Source organism: Vespula vulgaris, chromosome 15 (assembly GCF_905475345.1).
Source record: "Vespula vulgaris chromosome 15, iyVesVulg1.1, whole genome shotgun sequence".
In the NCBI taxonomy this organism is placed as follows: Eukaryota; Metazoa; Arthropoda; class Insecta; order Hymenoptera; family Vespidae; genus Vespula; species Vespula vulgaris.
The window spans coordinates 1,769,091-1,794,677 of record NC_066600.1 but is presented as its reverse complement, the minus strand read 5'-3'; the positions used below and the strand labels follow the sequence as shown (position 1 = coordinate 1,794,677).

Below are 25,587 nucleotides of genomic sequence, written 5' to 3'. Positions count from 1 at the left end.
TTTCTTTATCTCATTTCGATTTTGCTTATATTCCGTTTAAAAAAAGCTTTATCTTAAATATCACAATAAGTTCATTTCAAGAATATCGCAAGTTAAGTATCAGGATAAACCAGAAGTATTTTAGGGATAGCATCAGCACTTAAAAAAAATAGAAAACTGAGTTCAAATAAATATATACATGTATATTATGGTATTTAATTTTCAATAGAATTCTAATCTGCTATCTTTTTACTTTCATAACATATCTTCAAAGAAATGACCATCTTGCATGTGAATACAAGCCTGCAAACTATCAATGACTATTTCGTTCTCTCCATGTGTCCAGATGTTGAAACTTCTTTGTACTTGCTTATTTGATTCAGTTTCATTTATCTAACGAAAAAATTGTTGCGGCAAAATATACTATAATTCGAAAACAAAGTCTAGTATATTTTTTTTTATCATTTAACTATGCTGGAATCATCTCTAATTTCCACTTATTTCGGAATATCCTATATATCTAACAAAAATTTCACATTATAATTTTTATTAAAATTTGAATATTCTCTAAGAACACTCGATAATAATAAATTTATTATTAAATGGATAACATTTACTGCGCAGATGTTATATGATTACTTTATCAGATAATTAAATACAACTTTAATTGAAGATATTATAAACGAATTAATATAGCAGTAATTTATATATATTTCCGCAAACGATAATGGGATATATGAAAAGTGTATATAATTATTATTATATCTTATATTAAAAGTGATAGATTATCATTATATTTTATATTATATTATATATATATATATATGCAATATATTATATTTATTACGAATTTGATAACTAATATAATTTTTCGAAATTTACAAAAGGAATATTTCTATAAAAAAAATACGTGTATATACTTTTTTTATGCACATGTCTGCCCCGTATGTTATGCAACCCTTTGTACGATGAAGGATGTTAGGCACGTAGATACAGGCTAGTTGTGAGAGTGCTATATTGAACATTCTTAAGTGCGAAAACGCAATAGCGTTCTTTGAACTGAGATCGAAAACGTTGAACATCATCGTTTTGGGAACAGGCGTATCCATCCAATGATCTAATTCGTGATAGTGTATCGTAGATGGAACGATTATTACAGATACACGAGTGGGGGGTGTCGGTGTGCCTCGATGGTAAACTTGATGGAGAGGAGAGGACTATACTATTCTCCGTGTCGTAGTCCACACGAGAGTGTCGTTTACGATAATGTGAGAGTGTTGGTACTCGACGGTTGATAAAAGATAGCGGTGGCTAAACAGAAGTCAGTACTCACCCGCTTTCCGACCTGTCGATCGGCCGATCGTCGTCATAGTCTTTGGTGCTACCATAATTTCTCTTGAATACTTAAACACTCGGGATCGAAGTTGGTATATGTGGAAACGTTCGTAGTTTTCTTTTTTTCTTCTGTCACTCTCTCTCTCTCTCTCTCTCTACCTCACGCTTCCTCCCTCCTCCCTCGCCCATTCACCGCCACCCACCCAATTTTCAAAGACGACGATCCAAGTCTAATAATTTGCGGATTTCCTTTCAAGACTTTCTACGAATTCTCTCGTAGGATTTGTAGAAGAAAGGGGTTATAAAAGTAAGGGATGAGAGAGAAAAATTAGAGGTGTCATAGGTGGGATGATATTGAAGTGATCTCTATTAGACGGTGATATCGAGTGAAGATGTTTAGAGGACAGGATGCAAGAATCATTTATATTATTATCGATGGGAATCGCGTGATACATTGGCGTATAATCACGGCAAGATCTATTCGGAAAAACGATTGAGATGATTTTGGGATCGTCGATTGTATAGAGGAAGAAAGGTTAGAAGAAGAAAGAAAAGAGGAAAAAGAGGAGACACGATAAACGTGATAATCTCATAGGGACAATTTTAACGAATGAGTGGATAATAAAGAAGAATTAATTATTTCGACGAATAATGCGCGACCGTCGATTGGATGTAATTACGAAAAAGAGGATTCTCTTCGTTGTTTAATGAGAGACGAAAGAGTAAAAGAACAAATCATGCACGATGACAAACAGCGCGACTAGACTCGATCAAGATTGGATAAGGATGGTCGAATTACGTGCTGGTGTTGGTATGACGGGAGGATTGGACAGTCAATCGTCGAATCGGCTTCATTATATGATCCTAACGATCTTGGATACAATATTTTCGGCGATAGTAGCTGCACCAGCTGTGGTTGGTTATTGGAGAGGTACATGGGGTCTTAGCGACGCTTATCTCTACAGAGACGATCCAGTCTTCAGTAGTTTCGTCTCAGTAGCAATAGGATTTATCGGACTCTTCGTCTTTAGCATTACCCAACATCGTTTAAACGATCTTTTACATCCGGACAAGCATAGATTGTCCTATTACGCGGGATCAAGATTCTACACAGCTGTTTTTGGCTTTTGTTGCGTGAATGCATGGCGTGGCGCCTGGCAAGCCCTCGATCTTTACACTGAACTGATACCTAGCACCGTCTTCGCTACCACTGCGGTCAGTCTTTTGGCCCTCGCGATTATGCGTGCTATCAGAAACGTTTCCGCGCCGCCCTTTTCCCTTAGCCTCGATTCCTGTCCTGGATACTTCGAAGTGCAGACTATGTTTCGCGTAAATGTAAGTTTTCTTTTTTATTATTATTATTTCTTTTATATTTATTTATTATTATTATTCCGATAAATATTTGTTTGCGACGGTACCGCGGCCTTGATGTTTAGACAATTTATTATAAACTCGGTAAAATCGGAGTATAGTGTATATTATTTTAAAGATACTATGCTTCATTTACTACTGGTATTATTGGAAAATCGAAAGAACATTCTCGCGAGAATTTTCTGAAAATTTCTTACAAATGAATTAATTTTTTTTGTGACCCGATATTTGGTCGCGAGGTTTCTTATTCATTAATTTTTATTCTCTCGATACTTCTTTCTTCGACCCATTCATCTTATTTTATCATTTGATTCGACAGACGAATCATTCGGCTTGTTTTCGATTTGCGCAAAGCATAAATATACTTAAAGTTAACTCGTTGTTAAGATTGATCGTCAATCGATCATTCTTCTAACTTTAGATTGACGTTCGATCTTCGAATAAAAAATAAAGCGGATGAGATTAAACCGAGCCCTCTCCCGTCAAGGGGCGATTTGCTTAACGCGGTACAACGTGACACGTGCCGATAAGAATATGACAAAATACTTTCCGCTGAAATTGACAGTTCTATGACGAATCGAGGATTATTATTATATTAAAGCTATCAATTTCTTCTCAACGGTGTTAATAAATTACAAACATGTAGAGGTTCTGTCTAAGTGATAAAACGAAATAAGTTACGTATACATATATATTGTTACGTAGACACACATTGTTCCCTATTTGATCGCAATGATTAAACAAATTATCATCTTAATTCGTGTGATAAAGTGCACACGAGTCATATTATATCTCTTTTATACCATTAATCTTATAAACAGTCCGTTTGCTCAATGAACATTGTCCATGAGCAATTCCTTTTAAGAGTTCAACGAGCGGACTTTTGGTTATTCGATGACACGTAACTGAAATCTAAAGAAAGTTGTAATGAATATTTTATTTTATTTATTATAATATTTTTTATACGATAATTCATAATAATCTTGTTCATTTATTTTCTTTCTCTTACTCTTTTTCTCTCTCTTTCCATTTTTCTATAAAATTATTGGTCAAGTTGAAACAATGTCACATTACTTATTATTAATCAAACGTATTGCAAGTATCGACGTGATAAAAAATAACAAGTGTGGATTTAAAGTAATATATAGGGATCACTTTGATAGTGGCCGATGAAAATTATAGAAGATTTTTCTACTATTGAGAAAATGGTCGCGAACGCTGAATTTTTGCATATCCTACAAGCGCTTGAGGTTCCACATCGTTCACGCATAAGCACAGTTTCCGGCTATCTCCCCCGATCGTGATCAGTATTGCGCTTATGATCCATACAGGCAGAGGCATAACGTTCAAGCATAAGTAAATGCATTTACGCTATCTACTCGTATAAATTTCTGTTATCATCGATAGGAAGGATTTAATAGGTTTCGATGGTTCTTTCATCTTTTCGTTTCTAACATCGAAACACGATCGTTTCAAAAATAGTTCGATAAGTCCGTCTGCGAATATGTTTTATCATTTTCTTTCCCCCCTCCCTCCCATTAATAAAACCAAACAGAAATAAATTTATCTTCCAAAAGAGAATTAGAAATGAAAGATTAGAAGGCTTCTCCAAGAAACTGGCATTTGAACGGGCAAGTCGTATTTCACTCTTTTCAAGATAGGAGTCGATTCAATTTGGCTAATGGCTAAATTGGAGATCAACGTCAGTTAAGTTTCATCGAGAGTTACAGTCGACGTTTACGGAATTATTGTTCTACCGTCTCGAACATCCTATCGAATAACATTATCTTCCTTCGACTTGATTTTCAGGAGAATTTTAATTATCTTATATAATATATTAATTAAATTATTATTTATTAGTATATATTATATATTTTTTTTAATCGTATGCGACGATTATTCAGCAATGATCAATGATTTGAATTGAAAGTATTGATAATGATCGATACATTCTTCCATCTTCGTAATCTAACATAGCTCTATTGTTTTCTCGAATGTCGCAGTTACCACTTTATCTTTTTCTGAAAGAAAATTCCAAGTTCGTTTTGCCAAATGTACGCTTTTGCAAATTTTCATTTCTATCTATGTCTTCTTTTCTATAGTAACCTAACTCTATAGTATCGATATCATCTTTATCGATCGGGCGCAAACTGATTTGAGCAGCGCGTGTCAGAAATCGCTTTGTAGAAATCTCCTCACGAAGACTTGCTTTTTTTCTTTTTTTTTCAGTTTTCTCCGCTTCGACCTTCTGCCGCTTGATTCGAATGGTTTTCATGGCGACCCACCATATACGAAGTCGAAGACAATTCACGAACTTCTAGCGGCAAAGGTATTTCTTTGCTTAGCTATTCAGAATTACCTGTTCAAAAATGATCTTCTATCTCTGCTTCTTCTTTTTTCTTTTCTTTTTTTTTCTTTCTTTCCATTTATCGTAATATTTTTATCGTCGAATCCCAAATGTATGGCTTATCTTCTTCCACGGCGTATGCATAATTTGAAATGAATTTATTTTTCAAAACGACAAAAAAAGAAAGATGATGCTCAAATCAGGGTGTTGTTCCTCTAACGTATCATTTGTTTTCACGTTTTAAAACCGTCTTTATTTATTTGATGAATATTTTATTAAATTAATGATAAGTATTTTGTAAAACGAATGATCAGTATAAATATAATTAAGTGTCAAGGATTGTGTCAAAGTTGCGACGAATTATTATATTTAGAAATATTTGAATTAAAATATTAACAGTTTTTCTATTAATCTTTTCTATTTTTAATAATATCCATTGACCATTTATATCACGTAATGGTCATTTTAAATTTCGTCATCAGTTATATCCTACGATATATAAAAAAGGAAAGATGTCTTCCTTTTTGCAAATATTTATTAGCTAAAATTCATCTATTAATTTACGTATTATATATTTTTAATGTTTGAGTAATTAAATGTGTACACATACACATATATATAATAATTAAATATATTATATAATAGATATAGTAATCAAGTATATTATATAATAAAATAATTAAATTATATAACATACTTTTGTATGCTTACAGAATACGAGGGGCTGGTCGTTGTACTTACTTGATTGTGCGTTTAGCGTTGGTGTCGTCGGTACACTAGTTGTGTTTGTCTGGAGAGGAGTCTGGATCCTCTTTGATCTCTATCTTCTTCCAGAAGATCGGGAATACTCTGCTCTAGGTTCTCTCGTAAGTATTGGCAATTAAATAATCAATTTACTTATATGTAATAAGATATATAGTGTATAATAAAAGATATAGACAAATTGCAGAAATTAGAATCCACCTAAAAATCGATAAGTTAATGATTAGCTCTAATCGAAATATACACTGGTGCAACATAACATGTTTCGTCTGTTTTTCTCTTTTCGTTTATAATATATATAATAATATTTTTAAGTAGATAAGGATATGGCAATAGATCGGTCTAATCTAATCTACAAAGTATTTAACAATGATAATCTACTGTTTTATCTTTTTTGTTTGTTGGGTTTTTTGTTCAGTAATGACCTGCTTAAGATAATATAAAAATAGGACATATGCATTAATTGCATGATTTGCAGAATATAATCGCCAATACAATTCTTTCTTTTTCCTTTTTTTTTTTTTCTTTAGTCAGGTAGTCAGTAATATATATGATTCAGCAAATTTTGTATTATTAAAAGAATATATAAAAATCTAATTGTAAACTTAAGAGTATTTGTTGAGACATATTGTGTAATTTTCTTGCAATAATCTTATCAATTTTTTCTTGAAATATAATTATTTCTGCATAAGGACAAACGAAATATTTAATACGATCGTATTAGAGACGAACCACTTTGTGTATTAACGATATTGCATCTAGCGTAAATGTAGGAATTTTGTTAAAAAACAAAAACAAAAAAATATAGATGACTAAAAAATAAAGTAATTATTTAACACCATTGTGATGTGTCATCAAAATAGAAAAGTCATTATAATTTGCATAGATATGTATATATCTTTCTTCTGTAATTTGTTTTAAAGAATTATTTATACATATAATATATAAATGATTCATTCATAGGCAATCGGCTACATAATAGTAGTCGTAACGTTTAGCTTACAACCCTTGATGCGCTACGTCTGCGCTCGTTTGGAAGGTCTCGCTCGTCTGATAGCAGCCGATGCCTTTCTCCTTCTTAGTTTCCTAGGAACCGTCAATGTTTGGCGCGGTATTTGGAACTTATTAGATCTATGGCTTCTGCCGAATAATTTAGTACTCTCTTGCTGGATAACATCCGTAGGTTGCTTCGTCTTTCTCCTACTACTCAATTGCAGTAACTCCATTCTCGTTCGTGGTGTTTACATTGACGCCGAGGAGGAAGAGGGCAAATGCGTTATCTTTCCTTGTCATTATCTTCGACTCTTTTTCAAGGTTGGTTTTTATTCTTTTTTCTTCTTTTCTTTTTTTTTAACGCGTTTAAAATAAAAGAACACGTCGACGTTTAATATGATTTCCTAAAAGAAGTTAAATCGTATGAACAAATTTTATTTGATTACTTTCGACTTATTCTTTTTCGTGTATTATACAACAGGATCACTGTTAGGAAATATTTTGTAGATCTGTTTCAAATTCTCTCTCTTTCTCTTTCTCTGAAAATTACAAAATAATTTTAATCACGTTAAAACACATTTTCAGATCGAACGTGAGAAAAAGGAAGCCAGAAGGCGAAATCTTTTGAACGCGTCCAAGGATTTCGCTTCTTGTACCGATGGAACCGGCAAGGATGCTGAGAACGGAGCTCTACTTCAGAATAGTACATCGACTACGATCATTCCAGGAAATCCCGAATCTCTCGTATAAGATTACTGCCAATCCATTGAATGCGTTCGTAGGGAAGAAGGTACATATTCACTCGTGAAAGCCGCAATACCGTGATCTTCTTTTAAATCTCTCCAACCCTTAAATGTCGTCTTTGCCAATGTTGATTTTTACGTAGGCGACATGTTCAGAATCAAAAGGATCAATAATATGAACCAAATTGGAAATAAGGTTGTATTGGATTTACGCTTAATAGAAATGTACAAGCCTAGGAAAAATGCTTTCAGTGCTTTCTTTTATAACGTCTACGTAATATCAATCCAACTAACCAAGTGAAGAAAATTGGAATGAAAATAGAGAAAGAAAGAGGAGGACGATTTGTAAAAAAAAAAAGAAAAGTATTAACAGCAACTAAAACAATCGTTAACCTCGTCAAGAAGAAAGTAAAAGGGAACGGAGAAGGAAAGTGTGAACATTGTAAATTAAATGCGAGCGGCTGTGAACGACGTTAATAATAAAATGTTCGTATGAATGAATACTCGTCGTAAAGTTTGTCAAATGCACAATACTCCATTGTAAATTGTTATTATTAACACGATTAAGAAACGTGTCATTTGAATGAATTTTTTTCTTGCACGTTAATTATAATGACGAAACAATAATATGCATTCCTCGATTATTTCGTATTGAAATATCGATGAATATAGAATAAATTGGAAAATAAATCATCTCAAAATTATTACATGTTTACGTATATTAATCCTCTAAAAAGTCGGAAGGCTCTGCCGAATGTTCTCTTTAAATTTATCCAATGATTGCTCGTTTTTAAGTGAGTATTATAAAAGCAAATACAGTCAATCATTGAGGGTTAATCGTGTCAGCACGAATACTTTCAATCCAACTTTACACAGATCACTGCGTCTCATTGTTTATTTTTTCAATGATATTTAAAAACAAATCGATGATCGTCTTTAAAGATTATTTAAATGAATATATTTAAATAATAGTTCCTTCATCAGATCGGATCCTAATCGTTTGATTTAAAAAAAAATCATTAAAAATTTTCCATACTTCGTTTAAACGTAGTCCGGAATATCAGAGAAAAAAAAAGACTTTTGTTCCAATTAATTTTCATAACGAGCAACCTATCCAATACCCCCAAATGGAAGACCTTGAATAGACCAGTGGTAATAGATTGCATACGATCATTATAAATAGATCCTAACCCCTTCTCCCGTCGTATCCTGTACTCACATACGATTTCTACTCTTGCACGGCAATTACTACGTCACGGCTTAATAATAATTAATTAACTGATATAATGACGGAACAATGGGATGGCGGGCAAGTCAATGGGAAGTGCTTAGTTCCACAATGAATGACTGCCCTCCTGGCCTACATTTAATATTTATGCAATATACGGTATAATACAACAATTGGCGCTTTTGATTTTTTATTGTCACTTTCTTTATAATCACTATTAGCAAATTCCTTAATCAAAGTAATCTTATTTTATTGGATGATCCATTGATAGATCGTTTCTGCTCGAAAAAAAAGAAAAAAGAAAGAAGTTAAACGAAAGAATTTGAGAAAGATCTGAAAGACAGATTGATTGTCAGATAGGTCTATCATATTATTTAGTATCTTTGATTATTACTGATAATTCTTCTCTAAATCAATTCGTTCTAATCCTTTATCTCTAAATTGAAAACTCATATGTCTCATAGATGCATATGTTAAGAAATATATATCGTTGTTGTACAATTATAATCTTTTCCTTTGTAAAAATTATTTTCTCAACTTTATCGAGTACCTTTTGCGTTATAATAATAATGTATATTTTTAAATGAATATATATATTTGTTATAAAGAGAAATAATAATATTAATTAATATGACAAATCTCTCTTATTAACGAGTAACAAACGTATCTCCAACAAAGAACTTTCTGCAAGAAGCCAATTATAGAAATTCTCTTTCTGTATATATATATATATATATATATATATATATATATATATATATATATATATATATATATATATTAATATACATTTTGAAGATACAACAAGCGTCGGTATCAAGACTCTAACAATAATATACATATATCGGGTATAAATCTAAAACAGGAAGCCTGAATACCTCGGTTATATTTTATTTTAGTGATAAAGACAAAATAAATTATTCCGAAAGAATATGTATTTTATTTAAAGGGGATGATATGCAATAAGGATCAAAACTTCTACCTGAATATTATATTTTTCAAAATATTCAAATTATTAGAACGATGATCTTTTTCACAAAATTTATCTTGATTTATTTTAACAAATTAAAATCAAGTTCAGAAATGTCGTAGATCTTTATATTTTGAGAAACATGACTCCCAAGTAAAAATATTCGATCTTCTTCCAATGAATCATAATTCATCATGAGAAATTAGTTTTTATCATTAAAAGTAATCGAGATATTTGCAACATCAGTTTTAAATGACACGCTCGGTATATAGCTTAAGATTAATCAGTCTATCTTACATATTAACGAGGTTGTCGGCCTCGATAAGCTATTTTGTATAAATTACAACGTGTTCGTAAGTGGATCTTCGCGAAATGGGTTAGGATGATGGCGGAGATGGGAGAAATTAAGGGTGGATGGATGTTCAATCACGTGAAAAGAAAAAGGAAAGACAAAAAAGAAAGAAAAATAAGAAAAAAAAAGAAATCAATAGAAAGCCGTATCGGTGTGATCGAGGGACGACTATTTATCGATCGATTCTCGATGCAATTCGCGAAGAGTGGGGAAATCTATTTGAGGCGTCTCAGCGGCGACGTGCAACGAGAATCGGTTAAAGTTAAAGAGTCGCCTCGTGGTTGTAAAAGGTGAAGGAGTGCGTTCGCGAACGAAAGATAAGCTAACGTAAGAAAAGAACTACGCGGAAGTTATAATCGCGGGCGATTTTTTAGCTGAATCGTATTTAAATAGTATCAAATAAATTGCTAAATCGAAAACGAAACGAAAGAAAGATTACAACGAACGAAATTAGGAGCGAATTTTGAAGAACAAGTGCCGTTTACGAATATAATTTTTTACGAATCTAATTTATAGAAAATTTTATATACCGGACATAATCCGTATTATTATAAAGCAAAATGCCATCGGACGATCCCCTTCGCAACGAACCATTGGTTTCAGTTGAATTCGAAGTATTTGGTAAAGTTCAAGGTAAGAATTGTAAATTAATTACTAAGGAAATCTATTCGTTCGTCCGCGTATTTTTAATGAAATCGATTTTCTAAGTTATCAATTAATGATCTTTGCAAATTAATATTATGTGCAACGAAAAAGCTCTATTTGTTCTTCTTTGCTCTGCTTTGTTTTTTATGAATAAAAAATAAATTATAAAGCTGTATACTGAAATTGAATATTTTTCTCGTCGATAAAATGATACATAAAAATTCGTCTATCGTTTACGAAACGTTTACGATCGTATGTAACATATAATTACGTTTCAATATTGGTATCTGTCTACGAAACAGTTCGATCTTAGATAGATCAATTTGTTACAAAAAATATACCGAGTTGTTCTGCAATTGCCTCGATCTCAACCCCAAAGAATAGTCTCGATTTTCGATGACTCGTCTTTGCGTTTGTGTTTAGAAAGGGTATAACGATTGAAAACGATCCAATCTAAGAACACGTAAGAAATTTCTATTGTCTTTCGACTTTTTTCTTCTTTCGTCATCCTTAATAAAAAAGATCGAGACGAATTCAACGACCTAAGAGACGAGGTAACGCTAGAGAATAAATGAATAGTCGGATATGGCCACTTGTCTCGTGACTAAGCGGACAGAACGATACTTTGCCGTGTATCGCGTTAACTAGGTCTTTATCTTCGCTGTAGCATTAATGATAAGAGACGAAGAAAGGAATGGGATATCTATTTACATCGATGTAAAATTTCTTTCATTTTTCGAAGGCATTAATTCGACTTAAAATTACAAAATAATGAACAAGAACATTCGTTCTCCCATGATACTCAAGAATAATAATATGTAACAATCAATTACAGGTGTATATTTTCCTAAATACGTGAGGGATCTATGTCTGCAGCTTGGAATCTGTGGTTGGGTTAAAAACAGTAAAACAGGGACGATCCTTGGAAAGATGCAAGGACCTCGTGCGCTTGTCGATCAGATGTAAGTTTACTCCAGTTTTAATGAAAAGATTTTAGAAAAAGTATGTGTGTATGGGGGATGACGATTAAATCTAAAGGATATATAAAAATGTATATTTATATAAAAACTTTTGTCTCTTTGCCATGGGCAAGGAATATTTTACGATATACTTTTAACTTATCGTACCCCATAATATTTTCAAGTTCACCTTAAAATCCTAGTATCAAGCAATCGTGGTTTCTTTTATAAATACGAATTTTCCATGAGATTTAGAAGAACGCGAAGCACTCTTGACGGTAATGAAATATCACATCGTTAGGTGAAAATTCTTTACTAGAAGGTCCATTTTAATCGGAAGTGCGGACGTCATCGCCCGTGGCACCAATTAATTATCTGGATCAGATCTTGCTGCCAAAGGCACGCGTGCTATAATAGCTGTAGGAGCTTGTTACCCCATACCATGGGTCGACTCGATTCTCTGTCATTCGTCTTCAGCTATGTATGTCGCATAGAACGCACAGTGTCATCTTGGTTCAACGAAGGTAGTCCTTCAAGGTTACTACTGCCCTTGAAATACGGTCATTCGACGTCTTCTTTCTTTTTCTTTTTCATTGGCGCGCATCTATTAATCTTTTTTTAATTTTTTTGGTAACTCGATTTTTAATAAACGATACGATTAAATGACGTATGGAAAGAATATATTTGCATAGATAATTAATGTTAATAATATTAAATTGATAGAATATCAAAAGACATGAACGTTCTTAGATCGCGAAATTGATGATTTATCCGTAAAACATGTGAATGATTAAATGGTAATTCAAAAAGTTTTTCGATTGACGCAATTCTTTTTTGTGTGGATCCTTAAATGCGATGAGACAATACGAATCTAACAACCTGTGACCTTAGTTGTGAATTAGCGAATAACGAGCATTAGGTCAAAGACTGACTTTAATGATGATTTAATGAAGTAATAGCTTAGACTAGTGCCTGGTAACCTTCTTCTTCGTAACCGTCAAAATAAGCGATGACCATTGTCAATTTCATTTATACTTATTTTACTTTCACGATCTATTCACGGTCTCTCGATTTTTGTCTTTTTCTTCTTCATTTTTTTTTTTTTATTTGCTATTTTAATTTCAACCAAGGAACGATTAAATCTGACATGTTGCTCGTGACAGCTCTCTCTCTATATATATATTATATATCGTTCTTTGTGTAATAAACAGGTGTAGTTATTTTTGGTAAGTACTTATATGCATCATTCATTTTACCTGTTTATCAATGTACGTGATGCGATACAATGTCTGTACGAATCGAAGCTGGGTCTAATTTGATAGCTAAGAATAATTTCGAGGCCCTTGAAGGTGTTATAACACGTATAGACTACTTGTACCAGAGACACGTGCTCGATGACGAGAGTTCATTTCAACGGCCAATTGGCGTCACGGCAAATGTCTGTACAACGTTCTATTTAACTGATGATAGACTTTAGTCGTAATTTGATTGTGATTTGAAATAATTTCCTTCCGCTTCAATATAAATCGTTCCTAGTCTGTTATATGTCGATATATTATTTCAATATAGATAGATATATAATTTGTTTTTTTTTAATTTTTTAGTTTACTTTTATTATCGTTAATTGTTATTACTGTTTCTTTATTCACATTTTATTCATAGGTCACAGTGGCTATCAACGGTAGGAAGTCCTGGAAGTGAAATTGACCATTGCGAATTTACAATGTGGGAGAACGTCACGAGACCGCAATATAAAGGTTTTGCCATACGTTTTTGAAAAGAAAAAAAAAAAAAAAAGCAGAGAAAACACAATTCAACAAAACAATTCATTTATTTTTATATGTAATATGAAATTCTACTTCGCGAAATAATGAATGTAATGTTTGATGATTTATAATGGGGCATTTGTGTATGTATGAATGTAAATAGGTATGTACATGTCAGTTATAAACACTCTATAAAAATATGTAAATATGAAGTATCAATTAAGAGTCTTAAATAAAATAAGTATAAAAAAATGTGATTCTATGATTTTACTTTCATCGTTTTTAATTTATTTTATAATTAACAATACATTTTACTTTTTATAGTTTTATCGATTTCATACTTTATTCATTTAATTTTACGAAGAGCGCGCCTGTCAGTCAAAGTAATTAAAGCGCATGTATCTAGATGGCGTATCGTATAATGAATTTTTTAAATTTCTAAGAATGATTTTCCCGCTATAAATGAAAGATTTTATTTACATTCTAAAATCAATGGTAATAATATATTAATTATTCTTATTACCGTTCTATGTTCCCTGGAAAATTTTAAGATTTTAAAATTTTTTTGTTCTTGTCATGGTTTTTTCAATTTTCTCTTCTGTCCTTTGTATCAATTGTTTCATTATATTTTGGATCTTAGGATATAGGAATCATGTTATAAATTATGAACAATTTTGTGGAAAACCTCTATTTCTTTAATTTTTGTACAGACTATATGGTACTACAATGACTTAGATTATATATATATATATATTAATATAACCTGAATAAGAAACAGCTATTTTACAAGAAAAAAATAACATTTAATATAACATTATATATGTAATAGTCGAATACAGATCCATTATCAAACTATATATATATGTAGTATAATAGACATATATGTATATATGTGTATATATATATATATTTAGGTCGCTTAAGTTTGATTTTAGAAGCCATTCTTTTATAAAGAAGTATGGAAATCGATAAAATGAATAAATTATGTTGGTAATAAATCTTAAAAAATTCACTTTACTTTTTCAGATACAGTATTTAAACTCGTGTATATATAATAATTTTTGAAATATTGTAAAAAACTTTATCATTAGTAGATAATAATACAATCTGTGAATAAGTCTTTTTTAAATTGAAATCTTTATCATAAATTTTTTTGCAAATATGAAGCACATTATTATCAGACTATATTAATATTTTTAACAAATTATTATATTTATCTTTTTCTTTTACTTACACACATTATAAGATCGTTTAAAATTATTTAAATTAGAATTCAGAATAAATGTGTTAATAATAATATTTTAGGTTAAGCTCTTTAAATTAATAGAATAAATATGAACACTATTGGCGGGTTTGCCATAAGGAAGAAAATTGTTGTAAAAATGTTGCAGCTACGTTTTGATTTCTGTTTCAACAAGAAACATAATAAGATTATTTGCACTATAATCACAGTATATCACTCTAAAATATAACGGTTTATTATTTATAGCTGGCATAAACCATCTTTACTCGTTCAGTTGTTAAGAGAATATTAATAATAACTAATGAGAAACACACAATATATGAGATAAGTGGTTTCTTCAGTTAAAATACATATATAATAGTTTAATATAAATGCAATATATAAGAATTCTGAAATATTCAGAAAATGTAGGTAGTAAAGAGATCAAAGTGATAACTATATATTCTCTATATTGTGCATTTCCTTAAATTCTCTTTGGAAATAGATAGAACTATATTTTATATTATAACAATACGTAGGATTCATTTATAAAAAGCTTAAATTAGCACTTAATGTAAAGCAGGCCATGATAAAATTTGTCCTTTATAACATCATCATTTAAAAATAGTAGCCAACAAGGCGCAATGCGGAGTGTAAAACTTCAGTAGTTACATCATAAACTTTTGTCCTCTCAAAAACGTACACATGATTTGCACTTTGCAAGTGTGTACCTAACAGACTATACTATATAGTTCTACTCTTATCTATGCAAAGATCTACATCAATACTACGAGATATTAATCATTGTCCATTATTGTAGATTGTTTATGAGGTATCTCTTTCAATTCAGACTCATCAACATAATTAGCTTTGGAATTTTTTTCTTCTGTAGATTTAACGCACTATAATGATAAATCGAATATTAGCTAGATTCTAATTTTAGTCGAATATATCCATCTATTAATAAAAACAGATATATCTTATTTCACAAACATGTTATAATTTATAAACTTACATCCTCTATTCGTATTCGTGGTGCTGTTATCTGTTCTGGAAAGTGCCATGGTTTATAATTTGGGTTATTTTGGACCTTCCAATCTAGATATCCCAAAGCAGCCTTATGTAACTTTTTCACCATCTGTTTCAATTTGAATAAATTATTTATAATTGAATGATTTATTATGATAAAAAAATATTTTACCTTTGGGGCAAATATTTGAGTAACTTTATTCATTAACCATACAGGTATTTTTCCATGTGGATCTGTATGAGATACGTAACCCAATTCTGAACCATCTCCATTTCGGGAAGGCCTTACAATATAACCTTCAATATTTTATTTAATTATACATATGACAAGTGATGAATTTTATGATAAAAATTGATAAAACTGTACCTGTCAAATAAGATGTTGCTCTAATAAAATGTTTTCTAGGTGGGTAGTCTTTATGATAAACAGAATGATTTATGATGAGTTGTTCTCCTCCAGTATCAAGCCACGAACGTTGTAATATAAAATCTCTGTTTTTCAATGGAGATGCACAAGACACTAAAGATTCAAATCATTTATATCTAATGTAATTGCTAACAAACCATAGATTATAATCATAAAACAAATAATACTAACTAGAATAATATCCTATGTCATTATTTGGATTAAAAAATCCTATATCTTTTGATTCAATCATATGAGTATCCCAAACTTTCCTATAGTCAGGATCATGTAAAACATCATATAAGGTTTCTGGCATAATATCAGAAAATCTTGTTCTAATCTACAACATAATAATTCATAATATAATATTGGTTATAATTTTAATTTTTATAAAATAACTTGATTAGATCTTGAAACTTACCTTTACCATTTTAAAACTAATACCAGGAACAGTCTTTGTCCAAACGGACAAATCTGGCTTATTATAATCTAATTTCCAATCATTATTATTATCATAGAGCTGTTTCAACTTCTCAAAATCTTTATCCTCTGCGATCTTAACAACACCAATCTCCATTTTAAATAAAATTTTTAGTTTCTAAAAAAATAATTGGAATAATAATTGAATGAATTGATATATTCATTTTATTGATGTGTATATACGTATTTGTGTACACATCACGGTGTATGTTCATAGATACACATATTTCATCAAGAATTCAATAATTTGGTTGAAACAAGAAAAATTTAGAAAAATGGTAATTTTTATAAATTATAAAATATTATATTTATTATTATTATTATTATTATTATTATTTTATCATTTATTTGATTCAATTCTGTTTATAATCGGAAAATCATCGAAATATGTCTCCATTTCATGAGATAGGTAAAGATATAAATATATGACACACTAACCTTTTCATCGACTGGTGGAAATTATTATGTTAAAATAATGACAGTCAAATCATATCATTGTCGATTTTATCTTAAAACGTTCGTTATTAATTATAATGATTAGGCCAATTCTATAAAATTCATCGACAATTCTCATCACAAAAGCTGACAAACTATACCTGTCGCACCGGTACGGCGCAGAATTGACAGGTTAGTTGATAAATACTTATAGTGTTCACATCCTGCAAATAACGTCCAGGACGTATGAGAAAAAAAAATAATCTTTGATAAATTATTCTTTTATATTATTATAATTACCTTCTTTTTATGTTAAGAAACATTAATTCGTGACACGTAAGATCATTTCTCCAAAGATAATGCTAACATACGCCATCGTAGTACCAATTACAATTCCGCCATATTGCTTTCTCCATTGCGAAGGAAATTTAAAATGATTAAAATTGTTCGAATTTTATTTTACTTTCATTAATCAGAATATAAATTTGTAATGATATTTATAATAATTGCTCTCTAGACGAGTCATTTCTAATCAAATTTGATATTTCGCGCATTTACTCGAAAATTACCAATCAGCAAGCATTCTTTATTTATCAACGTTCTTGATTGGTACATTTGAACTTTTTTCTATGTTACTTATATGTTATACTACTTGGTTATCAATTATTTTCTCGGAGAAATAAAGTTTTAAACTTTACAAATATTAATTTACCATATAATTGTGTAATAGGTTATGTGATCAAATTACAATGGATAACGATATATTTATTAAAGAAAATGATTTCTTCTTATTTTTATTTGTTTTGCCAATGAAAAGATAAAAGGTGAACAAAAGTAAATTTAAATATTTTATCAAAGAACGTACAATATATTTGTCGATACTTACATCAGACATAATTTTTTAATTATATTTATTTGCTTATTTCTTTGTAAATAAAATCATAGAAATAGCAAGAAATAATAAATAATTTCCCATATTTCTGTATATGCATACATAATGATGATTCGTAGAAAAATAAAATAAACGGTAATTATGAAAAAACAGATCCATTCATAAAACAAACAAAGTACACGTTTTATTAAACAAGTATTAATATTTTGATACAAATAAAGACGAGTTGATATTGTACATATATATGTATATACATTATTAGTGGGGGATTTAAATAATACCAAAGTGAAGTTAGCTACGTGTTGACACTATTGTTTACACGTATGATTGGGCAAGATTCAATGTGCCGATTCGCTCATCCCTTCTAGCATTTCTTTATTGATTATTTTTTTAATCCTAGCGGTAGGGAAGTTACGTAAAGTATAGGCAGAAAACCTGCGTCAGTAATCAAAGTATTGATGTCATAATCCAAGATAATTAAGTCTTTTTAAACGTTATCTTTATTAAGTGACAATTTATTTATTTATAAAAAAGATAATGTAACAAGTATGCACAAGAATTCATAGTCGATGTACATCGAATTAATATCGAATGGACACTGATTATTATTGTAAGTTTATTTGATACTCTTCGTAATTGGTATGGTCAGCCATTGTACAATTTAACATTTATAAAATTAATTTTATTATATACAAATACGACATGAAATTGGGCCATTATTATATACATATATATTATTATTTCAAAAATATGTTATTTTTAAATTAAAAAATCAATATCCAGAAACAAGAGTTAACTAATATATTATAATTTAGATTATAAAAAGTAATAGAAATAGATTATAAAAAGTATAGAATTAAATCGAAATAAATGTTCATAGTTTTGATATTTTTAATTTCAGGAATAATATTACTTAAAACACTACATTCTATGTTCTATATCAACAAGTGTGCATCATGTGTATTATATACATCGCATGGTTATAAAGAATCGATTTAAAGGATGCCAACAAAAGTGAAACGTACAACAAATGTTATAGAGGCTAAGCTAAGAGTAGACGAGGCTGCAGTTCATGTAAAAAGTGAAAATTACAATGAAGCTATGCTTTTATATAATCAGGTAAATAAATACAATCGTAAAAATAATAAAAATAATATCGTAAACGTTTTAATTTCGGAGCAAGGAAAGATTTTAAAAATAGAACGACAATAAGAAAAAAAAAGAAATCGCGCGCGTGTGTATGTGTATATACATATATATATATATGTATATATATATATGTATATATATACGATTATTAAAAAGAAACAAATAGAAATGTACAAAGAATGAAAGAAGAAAAAACTAAAAAAAAGAAAGATAAAATGTAGGATTTATATTACTAATACGAAATATGTTATAAACGATTAATCGTCGGTAAATTAACTACAATGAAATAATAAGAAATAAAAAATGATGTAGTAAATTGTACGTATTAATATGAGAAAGAAAACACGATAAGATAAGTAAATATATTTAAAGGTTTAATAAAATCAAAGTACAAAAATGTATTAAAAATTATTAAAAAGACTTAAAATATATATGTACGCAATTTTCTCAATCAATGAATGATCATTAACATCGATTATACAGAATATATATTTACCCTTTCGTGAGCAACAGTATCACTTAATCGTAACGCAGAAGGGTGTCTAACAGCTACTGATTTTGGAATAGGTGGTGCAAGTTATTTAAGGAAAATTTATATATGTATCTACCTAGTTACACGTCCACATTTGGGGACGTGTGGAATGTGACGCGTTGTTGACTGTTTCTAAGGCAACGAGCCACCTGTAAAGGTGTCGATAATCACACGTACCAGTAGTTTCAACCCACAGGTGCATTATGGAGTTCTTGTTACTTGTACAAGATGGTTTTTAATAAACTCGTTTGCTGTATTTTAGTGACTAACTTATGATATATATATATATATATATATATATATATATATATATATATATATATATCTGTTTAATAGAAAATTAAATATCGTGTATTTATATACATATCTACATGTATGTATTTAACATTAAGAAAAAAACATTGTGTAAAAAAATATTATTACTAAAGTACAAGAAAGTGTGATAAAAAGAAAAAAAAAGAAAATGAGTGAGACAGACAACGAGTATAATACATCGGTATTTAATTCTGTGGAGTTACAAGTAAACGATATATTAAATCCTACGTTACACGAACACAGTCTTTTGCAAAGTTACGTAAGTATTGGCATCGATGATATAGACACGAAACAATCCAATGAAGAATCTAAGAATGTAAATAAGAAAACACATACGAGGCACTGCCTTGGAAAAAATGAAGGAAATGATGATTTTGATAATGGAGATGCAGCTAATGGCGATTCTAATAAAATAAAAAAAACTAATAAACGAGTTAAAAGAAAAACCGATACGTCATTCATAGAAGTTCAAGTGCAGATGCAAAAATCTCGAATAAAGCAAAGAAATAATGTTGCTCAACGTCAGGAAGAGATTTATACGGATAAAGATCGTGCTGCTGCCGTTAATATGGGCAGCAAGGATATTAAACAATCCTTAAAGCAAAAAAAGCGGCTAGACCGCATTAAGAGTCCATTACTTTCAGATATGGCTGAGCCGGGCTCTATTCTAGAATTAGGAAAACGAGAAATGCGACTTGGCAATGTCAATGTAGCATTTAATTTTATAAATAAGGTTCAGAGAAAAATCTCAAATATGCATATAATATCCACAAATAATTTCATTTTAAATCGTTTAACATCTTATAAATTAGATACGTTCTATTTTTCCTTGCTCTCAAATAAGAGTTATTATTTCTTTATCTCTTAATAAGTAATGCGTAAAAAATTTATTTATTAAAAAATACTACCGTTGTTTTTTCTGTATGAGATATTTTTTATTTAAGATATATTGTGGTTGATTCAAAAAAAGAACATAATGCACACACACACACACACATGTATATTATATATATTATATTTTATATATTTTTTATATATTTTCTTTTTCAAGGCATTGGAATTGAGTCCTAATGATACTAACGCATTGATAGCACGAAGCAGATGTTATCTTCTATTGGGCAATCCACAAAACGCATTGCAGGATGCTGAAACTGCGTTGCAATGTAAATTAAAAGATTCGGTAAACGCTCGTGCAGTCTATTATAAAGCGGAAGCTTTATATTATCTTGGTGATTTTGAGATGAGTCTGGTATATTATTACCGCGGAATGAGAATGCGACCGGAGTTTGGACAATTTCGCTTAGGAGTACAGAAAGCGAAAGATGCGATACGAAATATATTAAATAATGGTTAACAGAAATCATTGTAATATTTCATTTTAATATATCTAAGTTATTACATCTATACCTTATATAATTTAGCATTTAATTACATCTTATTCGAAATATTTTTCATAGTACTATACGTTCGACGATTCATTTGATTAAACTATTTTAATAACAGCATACCTATGTAAAAATAGTCTCTGATAAATAACATTTGTATGTGCATGAGAGAAGAACCCCTATACATAGATAACCATATGTACATAAATGTACACTCTATCGATGATTGAAATTCAAAGCACTATCTATAATATTAAAATTAACTTTAAATGTATGCCCCTGGTAGTATGCTATGTTCTTTTTTAGATGTAAGACATGCAACTCAATTTAAATAACTGTATACATATCAGTAAGAATAAAACTAAGAAATTAAAATTTAAAAATTTTAAATAAACAAAGTTATAATAAAACATTTCTCTAAATGTTAAGAATATTATGTACTTGTATTAATATATCTATATTGAATTATTAAAATGTATATTCATGAATTAGAATGTGATTTAAAATGTATAAAATGTGCAATGAAAGGTACGTTGTTTGAAAAATTAATGTTCGATTGTTTCCTACAAAGACAATAATACATATGCAATAATATAATTCTAAAATTTCGTGCAAACGAAATAAATCTACCTAGAATGTGGCCGAAATGATTTTCTTCAGTAGTCTAAAATCGATGTACAAAACGATATTTATATCGAATATATTAGATCCAAATATAACAGACAGCCGATTTTACCAATGGATACAAAAAAGTAATTGATATTAAATTTAAAAAATTTAATTGCCGGACAATAATACTTGAGTTTTAAAAGATCATTATTCAAACTTTCGAATGTATATGAGTATATCTATATACATTAAATTACTGGCGCTGAAAAATAGTGCAAGATTTCCCTTCGGTTATAGAAGATATCTACTTTCAGTTATTTACTATTTTTCATGGATAGAGTAAAGACCTTCAGATATAGGTTTTGAGGAAATATAAATAACAGCTAAAATTAGACAGAAAAAAGACTTTGGAAAAACATTGAAATATGCAGCCATCCGCCCGGTAGTACTTGCATAATATGATTATATAAAAAAATTAGTTATAAAATTTAGATAACACAAATAATTTAGTTAAAGATTTTAAATAAAATAAAGACAAAGATTTCAATATTATGCAAGTACTACCGACCCAGGTCCCACCGCGTGGAGGTAGCTGCATCTGGGGACCCACGAGCTAACGAGGAATTTACTCTAAGATTCGCGAGACCGGCGTGAACAAATAATCGCCGAACAAATAAAACGAAGTCCCCGGTAGGACTTATAATCGCGCTCGGACACTCACGTGAGTGTCCGAATGACTCTACTACAAAATACGCATTACCGGCGTAATCTTATCTATATATTAAGCAAATAAAACTAAGTCCACGGTAGGACACTTAATTCGCGCCCGAACACTCACGTGGTGTTAGTACAACGGCAACTCTACTCTAAAATCCGCGTTCCCGGCGTTCGCGAGGTAACATGAGCGAACAGAGACATCGAGTCCGCAACGGTATCCTACTAGGGATGACGTTGAGGCCGTCAGCCTCGGATGCCCACATCCCGCCTTTAAGCACGACCGTCCGTGCCTTTCGCATTTCGAACAATAAAACGAGGTCCACGGTAGGACCTTTAATCGCGCCCGAACACTCACGTGAGCGTTAGAATAACGGTGACTCTACTCTAATTCGCGGTCCCGCGGGGTTGCATACACCTCACCATGGACTCAGGTGACTATAGATATAAGGTGGGTCAGTCAACGGACTGAACATCCTTACAAATAGCCATATACCATCCTCCTCAGTAGCACATAGACCGTCTCACTCTACAGTCATCCGATGACCGTATCACTACCGGTCATTTATTCGGTTTTAGCAATCAAACGAAGTCCATTATCGCAGGACTTTTCATCGCGCCCGAGAACACCACGCCTGTGCCCGCCGACACACGCGCGAGTGTTCTTTCTATCCTACCCGTATTCGCGTCTAACAATCGAATGTGAACCAAACCATCCGACGATACATCGGACCTACGCCAATGTATCGAAATCCGCAAGAGGAGAAGGAAAAAGAGATGAAGAAATAGAGAAAGAGAAGTATAAAGAAAGCCGGAACGTGCGCGCATGTTAAAACGATAGAACTCGGAAGAAAAGAAAGAAAAGAATATATGAAAGGAGCAAAGAAACACGTGCACGAACGTGTGAAAAAGATGAAATTGCAAAGAAAAGATGGACATAGAACACCGCCACACTCGACCAAAACCAGAGTACGAAAACCCAGCTGAGTTCTTTGGTATAGAAAGAAGGAGACCCGCACAGAAGCCCACGCCCATGAGCCCCTCCCATGGGTCCCACCCGAGAGAAACTATGATAATTAATCTCGAATATTTATATCAATTATCATAGAGCTAACAAGTTCAAAGAGTAGAAATGACTGTAAATTAACTAATGAATATACGGAAAGTGTAAGAAAGAACGTAAAATGTAGATCCATCGATGTATAATTTCGAATTACACAGGAGAAATTTTGGAGGAGTCTTACAGAACGCAGCCATTCGCTCGGCAATACTTGCACACCATAAGATTTTGACGAAACGCAAGTACTTCCGACCCAGGTCCCACCGCGTGGAGGTTGCTGCAGTTGGAGACCCACGGTCTGACGGGGTCTCTACTCTGAAATTCGCGTGACCGGCGTGATCAAATAATCGGCGTTCTATAAAACGAAGTCCCCGGTAGGACTTTTAATCGCGCCCGAACACTCCCGTGAGTGTTAAAATAACGGTGACTCTACACTAAATTCGCGTTCGCGGCGTCCACGTACCAACCGAGAATTCAGGCGGCTAACAGGAGGAGGGTCAGTCCACGCTTACGGATAGCAGATCCATACCACTCGGCAGCACACGAACCGACACACGACCGGTCATTATTCGGTTTAGCAATCAAACGAAGTCCATTACCGTAGGACTTTTATTCGCGCCCGAGAACACCACGTCTCTGCCTGCCGACACAGGCGTGAGTGTTCTTCCTATCTTACCCGTATTCGCGTCTAGCAATCGATTATGAGACGAACCATTCGACGATATATCGGAACCTCGCCGATATATCGAAAACCGCGAAGAAGAGAAAGAGGAAAAGAAAGCCGAAACATGCGCGCACGTGAATACGACAATACTCAGAAGAATAGAAGGAAAGAATATCCGGAAATTATAATGAAACGCATAAACCTCTGAAAACCATGGAATGGAAGTGAAAAGATGAACGTAGAAGATCGGTACACCCGATGGAAACCAGAATACCAAAATCCAGCTCGATTTTTCGGTAGAGAAAGAAGGAGACCCGCACGGAAGCCCACGCCCAAGGGCCCATCCCAAGGGACCCACCCGACAGAAACTATGATAATTAATCTCGAATAATTATATCAATTATTATAGAGCTAAGGATTTCAAAGAATAGAAATGACTGTGAATTTACTAATGAATATGAAGTGTAAGCAAGAATGTAAAATGTACGTTCTTCGATGTTCAATTTGGAATCACATAGAAGAAATTTTAGAAAGGAATTAGAGAACGCAGCCATTCGCTCGGCAATACTTGCACAATATAAGATTTTGACGAAACGCAAGTACTTCCGACCCAGGTCCCACCGCGTGGAGGTTGCTGCAGTTGGAGACCCGCGGACTAACGGTGACTCTAATTTTTACTATCACTACTACTATCAAGAAAGCAAAGCAACGGGGCGACCTCCACTCCCGACGAATTCAAGCCTCCAAACGCTAAAATTGCAGCCCCATGCGTCTCCGCATTTGGGAACCGACTTACGCATAGCTCAACTATCCAACATCGGAAGCTTCGATCACCACTTAAGCACGACCGATCGTGCTTTCGCGACAAACGCCGGAACCCAAAATTGAATCTACCGCAGTCACGATACTTACGCGAGCATTCCGGAAACACTCACGCGAATATGTTGAATGCGTTAGAGCCAAGTTTGGACTTAATCGCGCCCGAGAACACCAACGCCTATGCCAGCCGACATAAGCGAGTGTTCTTCTATCTTGCCCGAACGGGAGAAAAGAAATCCTTCTACGCCTGAGGTAGAAAGATTCTTTAAACACCCGTGTAAAAATCTAAATCCCTCCATGGTCCTTGGCCGATGAAACGGATGAGGCTGGTGCAAGTTCACGGACTAGCGGGGACTCTACTCTAAAATCCACGATCCGAGATGCCTTTCCGCTTCGGGAGCTTCGGGCTTCTCAGCAAACTGGAGA

General features: G+C 32.0%; 4 protein-coding genes across 5 annotated transcripts; 3 read left to right on the top strand and 1 right to left on the bottom strand.

The window, feature by feature from the left end:
• Positions 1-1,209: 1,209 nt before the first annotated feature.
• LOC127069254 (uncharacterized) lies at positions 1,210-8,234 on the top strand. 2 transcript variants are annotated; one of them, XM_051006036.1, is made up of 5 exons: positions 1,210-2,649; positions 5,746-5,898; positions 6,758-7,108; positions 7,373-7,577; positions 7,674-8,234. In XM_051006036.1, exons 1-4 carry the CDS (start codon positions 2,059-2,061, stop codon positions 7,535-7,537), a joined length of 1,260 nt encoding a protein of 419 aa, XP_050861993.1. In that variant the 5' UTR covers positions 1,210-2,058; the 3' UTR covers positions 7,538-7,577; positions 7,674-8,234. The 2 variants fall into 2 exon arrangements, with proteins under 2 accessions (XP_050861993.1, XP_050861992.1); XM_051006035.1 differs by having other exon boundaries at positions 1,212-2,649; positions 7,373-8,234.
• A 2,097-nt stretch (positions 8,235-10,331) lies between these two features.
• Positions 10,332-13,517, top strand: LOC127069261 (acylphosphatase-2). Its single transcript, XM_051006044.1, has 3 exons — positions 10,332-10,713; positions 11,561-11,687; positions 13,347-13,517. The coding sequence occupies exons 1-3, from the start codon at positions 10,641-10,643 to the stop codon at positions 13,459-13,461; spliced, it is 315 nt and encodes a 104-aa protein (XP_050862001.1). The 5' UTR covers positions 10,332-10,640; the 3' UTR covers positions 13,462-13,517.
• Positions 13,518-13,811: 294 nt separating this feature from the next.
• LOC127069260 (START domain-containing protein 10-like) lies at positions 13,812-17,432 on the bottom strand. Its single transcript, XM_051006043.1, has 8 exons — positions 17,323-17,432; positions 17,026-17,246; positions 16,529-16,705; positions 16,300-16,447; positions 16,069-16,221; positions 15,874-15,998; positions 15,688-15,810; positions 13,812-15,574 (listed from the first exon to the last, which is right to left on the bottom strand). Exons 3-8 carry the CDS (start codon positions 16,682-16,684, stop codon positions 15,470-15,472), a joined length of 810 nt encoding a protein of 269 aa, XP_050862000.1. The 5' UTR covers positions 16,685-16,705; positions 17,026-17,246; positions 17,323-17,432; the 3' UTR covers positions 13,812-15,469.
• A 1,622-nt stretch (positions 17,433-19,054) lies between these two features.
• Positions 19,055-21,826, top strand: LOC127069262 (uncharacterized). Its single transcript, XM_051006045.1, has 2 exons — positions 19,055-20,643; positions 20,962-21,826. Exons 1-2 carry the CDS (start codon positions 20,059-20,061, stop codon positions 21,262-21,264), a joined length of 888 nt encoding a protein of 295 aa, XP_050862002.1. The 5' UTR covers positions 19,055-20,058; the 3' UTR covers positions 21,265-21,826.
• Positions 21,827-25,587: the final 3,761 nt, after the last annotated feature.

What these genes read in the sequence shown, in the direction of transcription:
- LOC127069262 (XM_051006045.1), top strand. Translation starts at nt 20,059, where the DNA reads ATGAGTGAGACAGACAACGAGTATAATACATCGGTATTTAATTCTGTG. An exon ending in CATTTAATTTTATAAATAAG is followed by an intron (nt 20,644 to 20,961) that starts GTTCAGAGAAAA and finishes TTCTTTTTCAAG; the next exon opens with GCATTGGAATTGAGTCCTAA.
- LOC127069254 (XM_051006036.1), top strand. Translation starts at nt 2,059, where the DNA reads ATGACAAACAGCGCGACTAGACTCGATCAAGATTGGATAAGGATGGTC. An exon ending in ACTCTGCTCTAGGTTCTCTC is followed by an intron (nt 5,899 to 6,757) that starts GTAAGTATTGGC and finishes ATTCATTCATAG; the next exon opens with GCAATCGGCTACATAATAGT. An exon ending in ATCTTCGACTCTTTTTCAAG is followed by an intron (nt 7,109 to 7,372) that starts GTTGGTTTTTAT and finishes ACACATTTTCAG; the next exon opens with ATCGAACGTGAGAAAAAGGA.
- LOC127069261 (XM_051006044.1), top strand. Translation starts at nt 10,641, where the DNA reads ATGCCATCGGACGATCCCCTTCGCAACGAACCATTGGTTTCAGTTGAA. An exon ending in AGTATTTGGTAAAGTTCAAG is followed by an intron (nt 10,714 to 11,560) that starts GTAAGAATTGTA and finishes AATCAATTACAG; the next exon opens with GTGTATATTTTCCTAAATAC. An exon ending in CGTGCGCTTGTCGATCAGAT is followed by an intron (nt 11,688 to 13,346) that starts GTAAGTTTACTC and finishes TTTTATTCATAG; the next exon opens with GTCACAGTGGCTATCAACGG.
- LOC127069260 (XM_051006043.1), bottom strand. Translation starts at nt 16,684, where the DNA reads ATGGAGATTGGTGTTGTTAAGATCGCAGAGGATAAAGATTTTGAGAAG. An exon ending in TGACATAGGATATTATTCTA is followed by an intron (nt 16,222 to 16,299) that starts GTTAGTATTATT and finishes TTGAATCTTTAG; the next exon opens with TGTCTTGTGCATCTCCATTG. An exon ending in CACGAATACGAATAGAGGAT is followed by an intron (nt 15,575 to 15,687) that starts GTAAGTTTATAA and finishes TTATCATTATAG; the next exon opens with TGCGTTAAATCTACAGAAGA.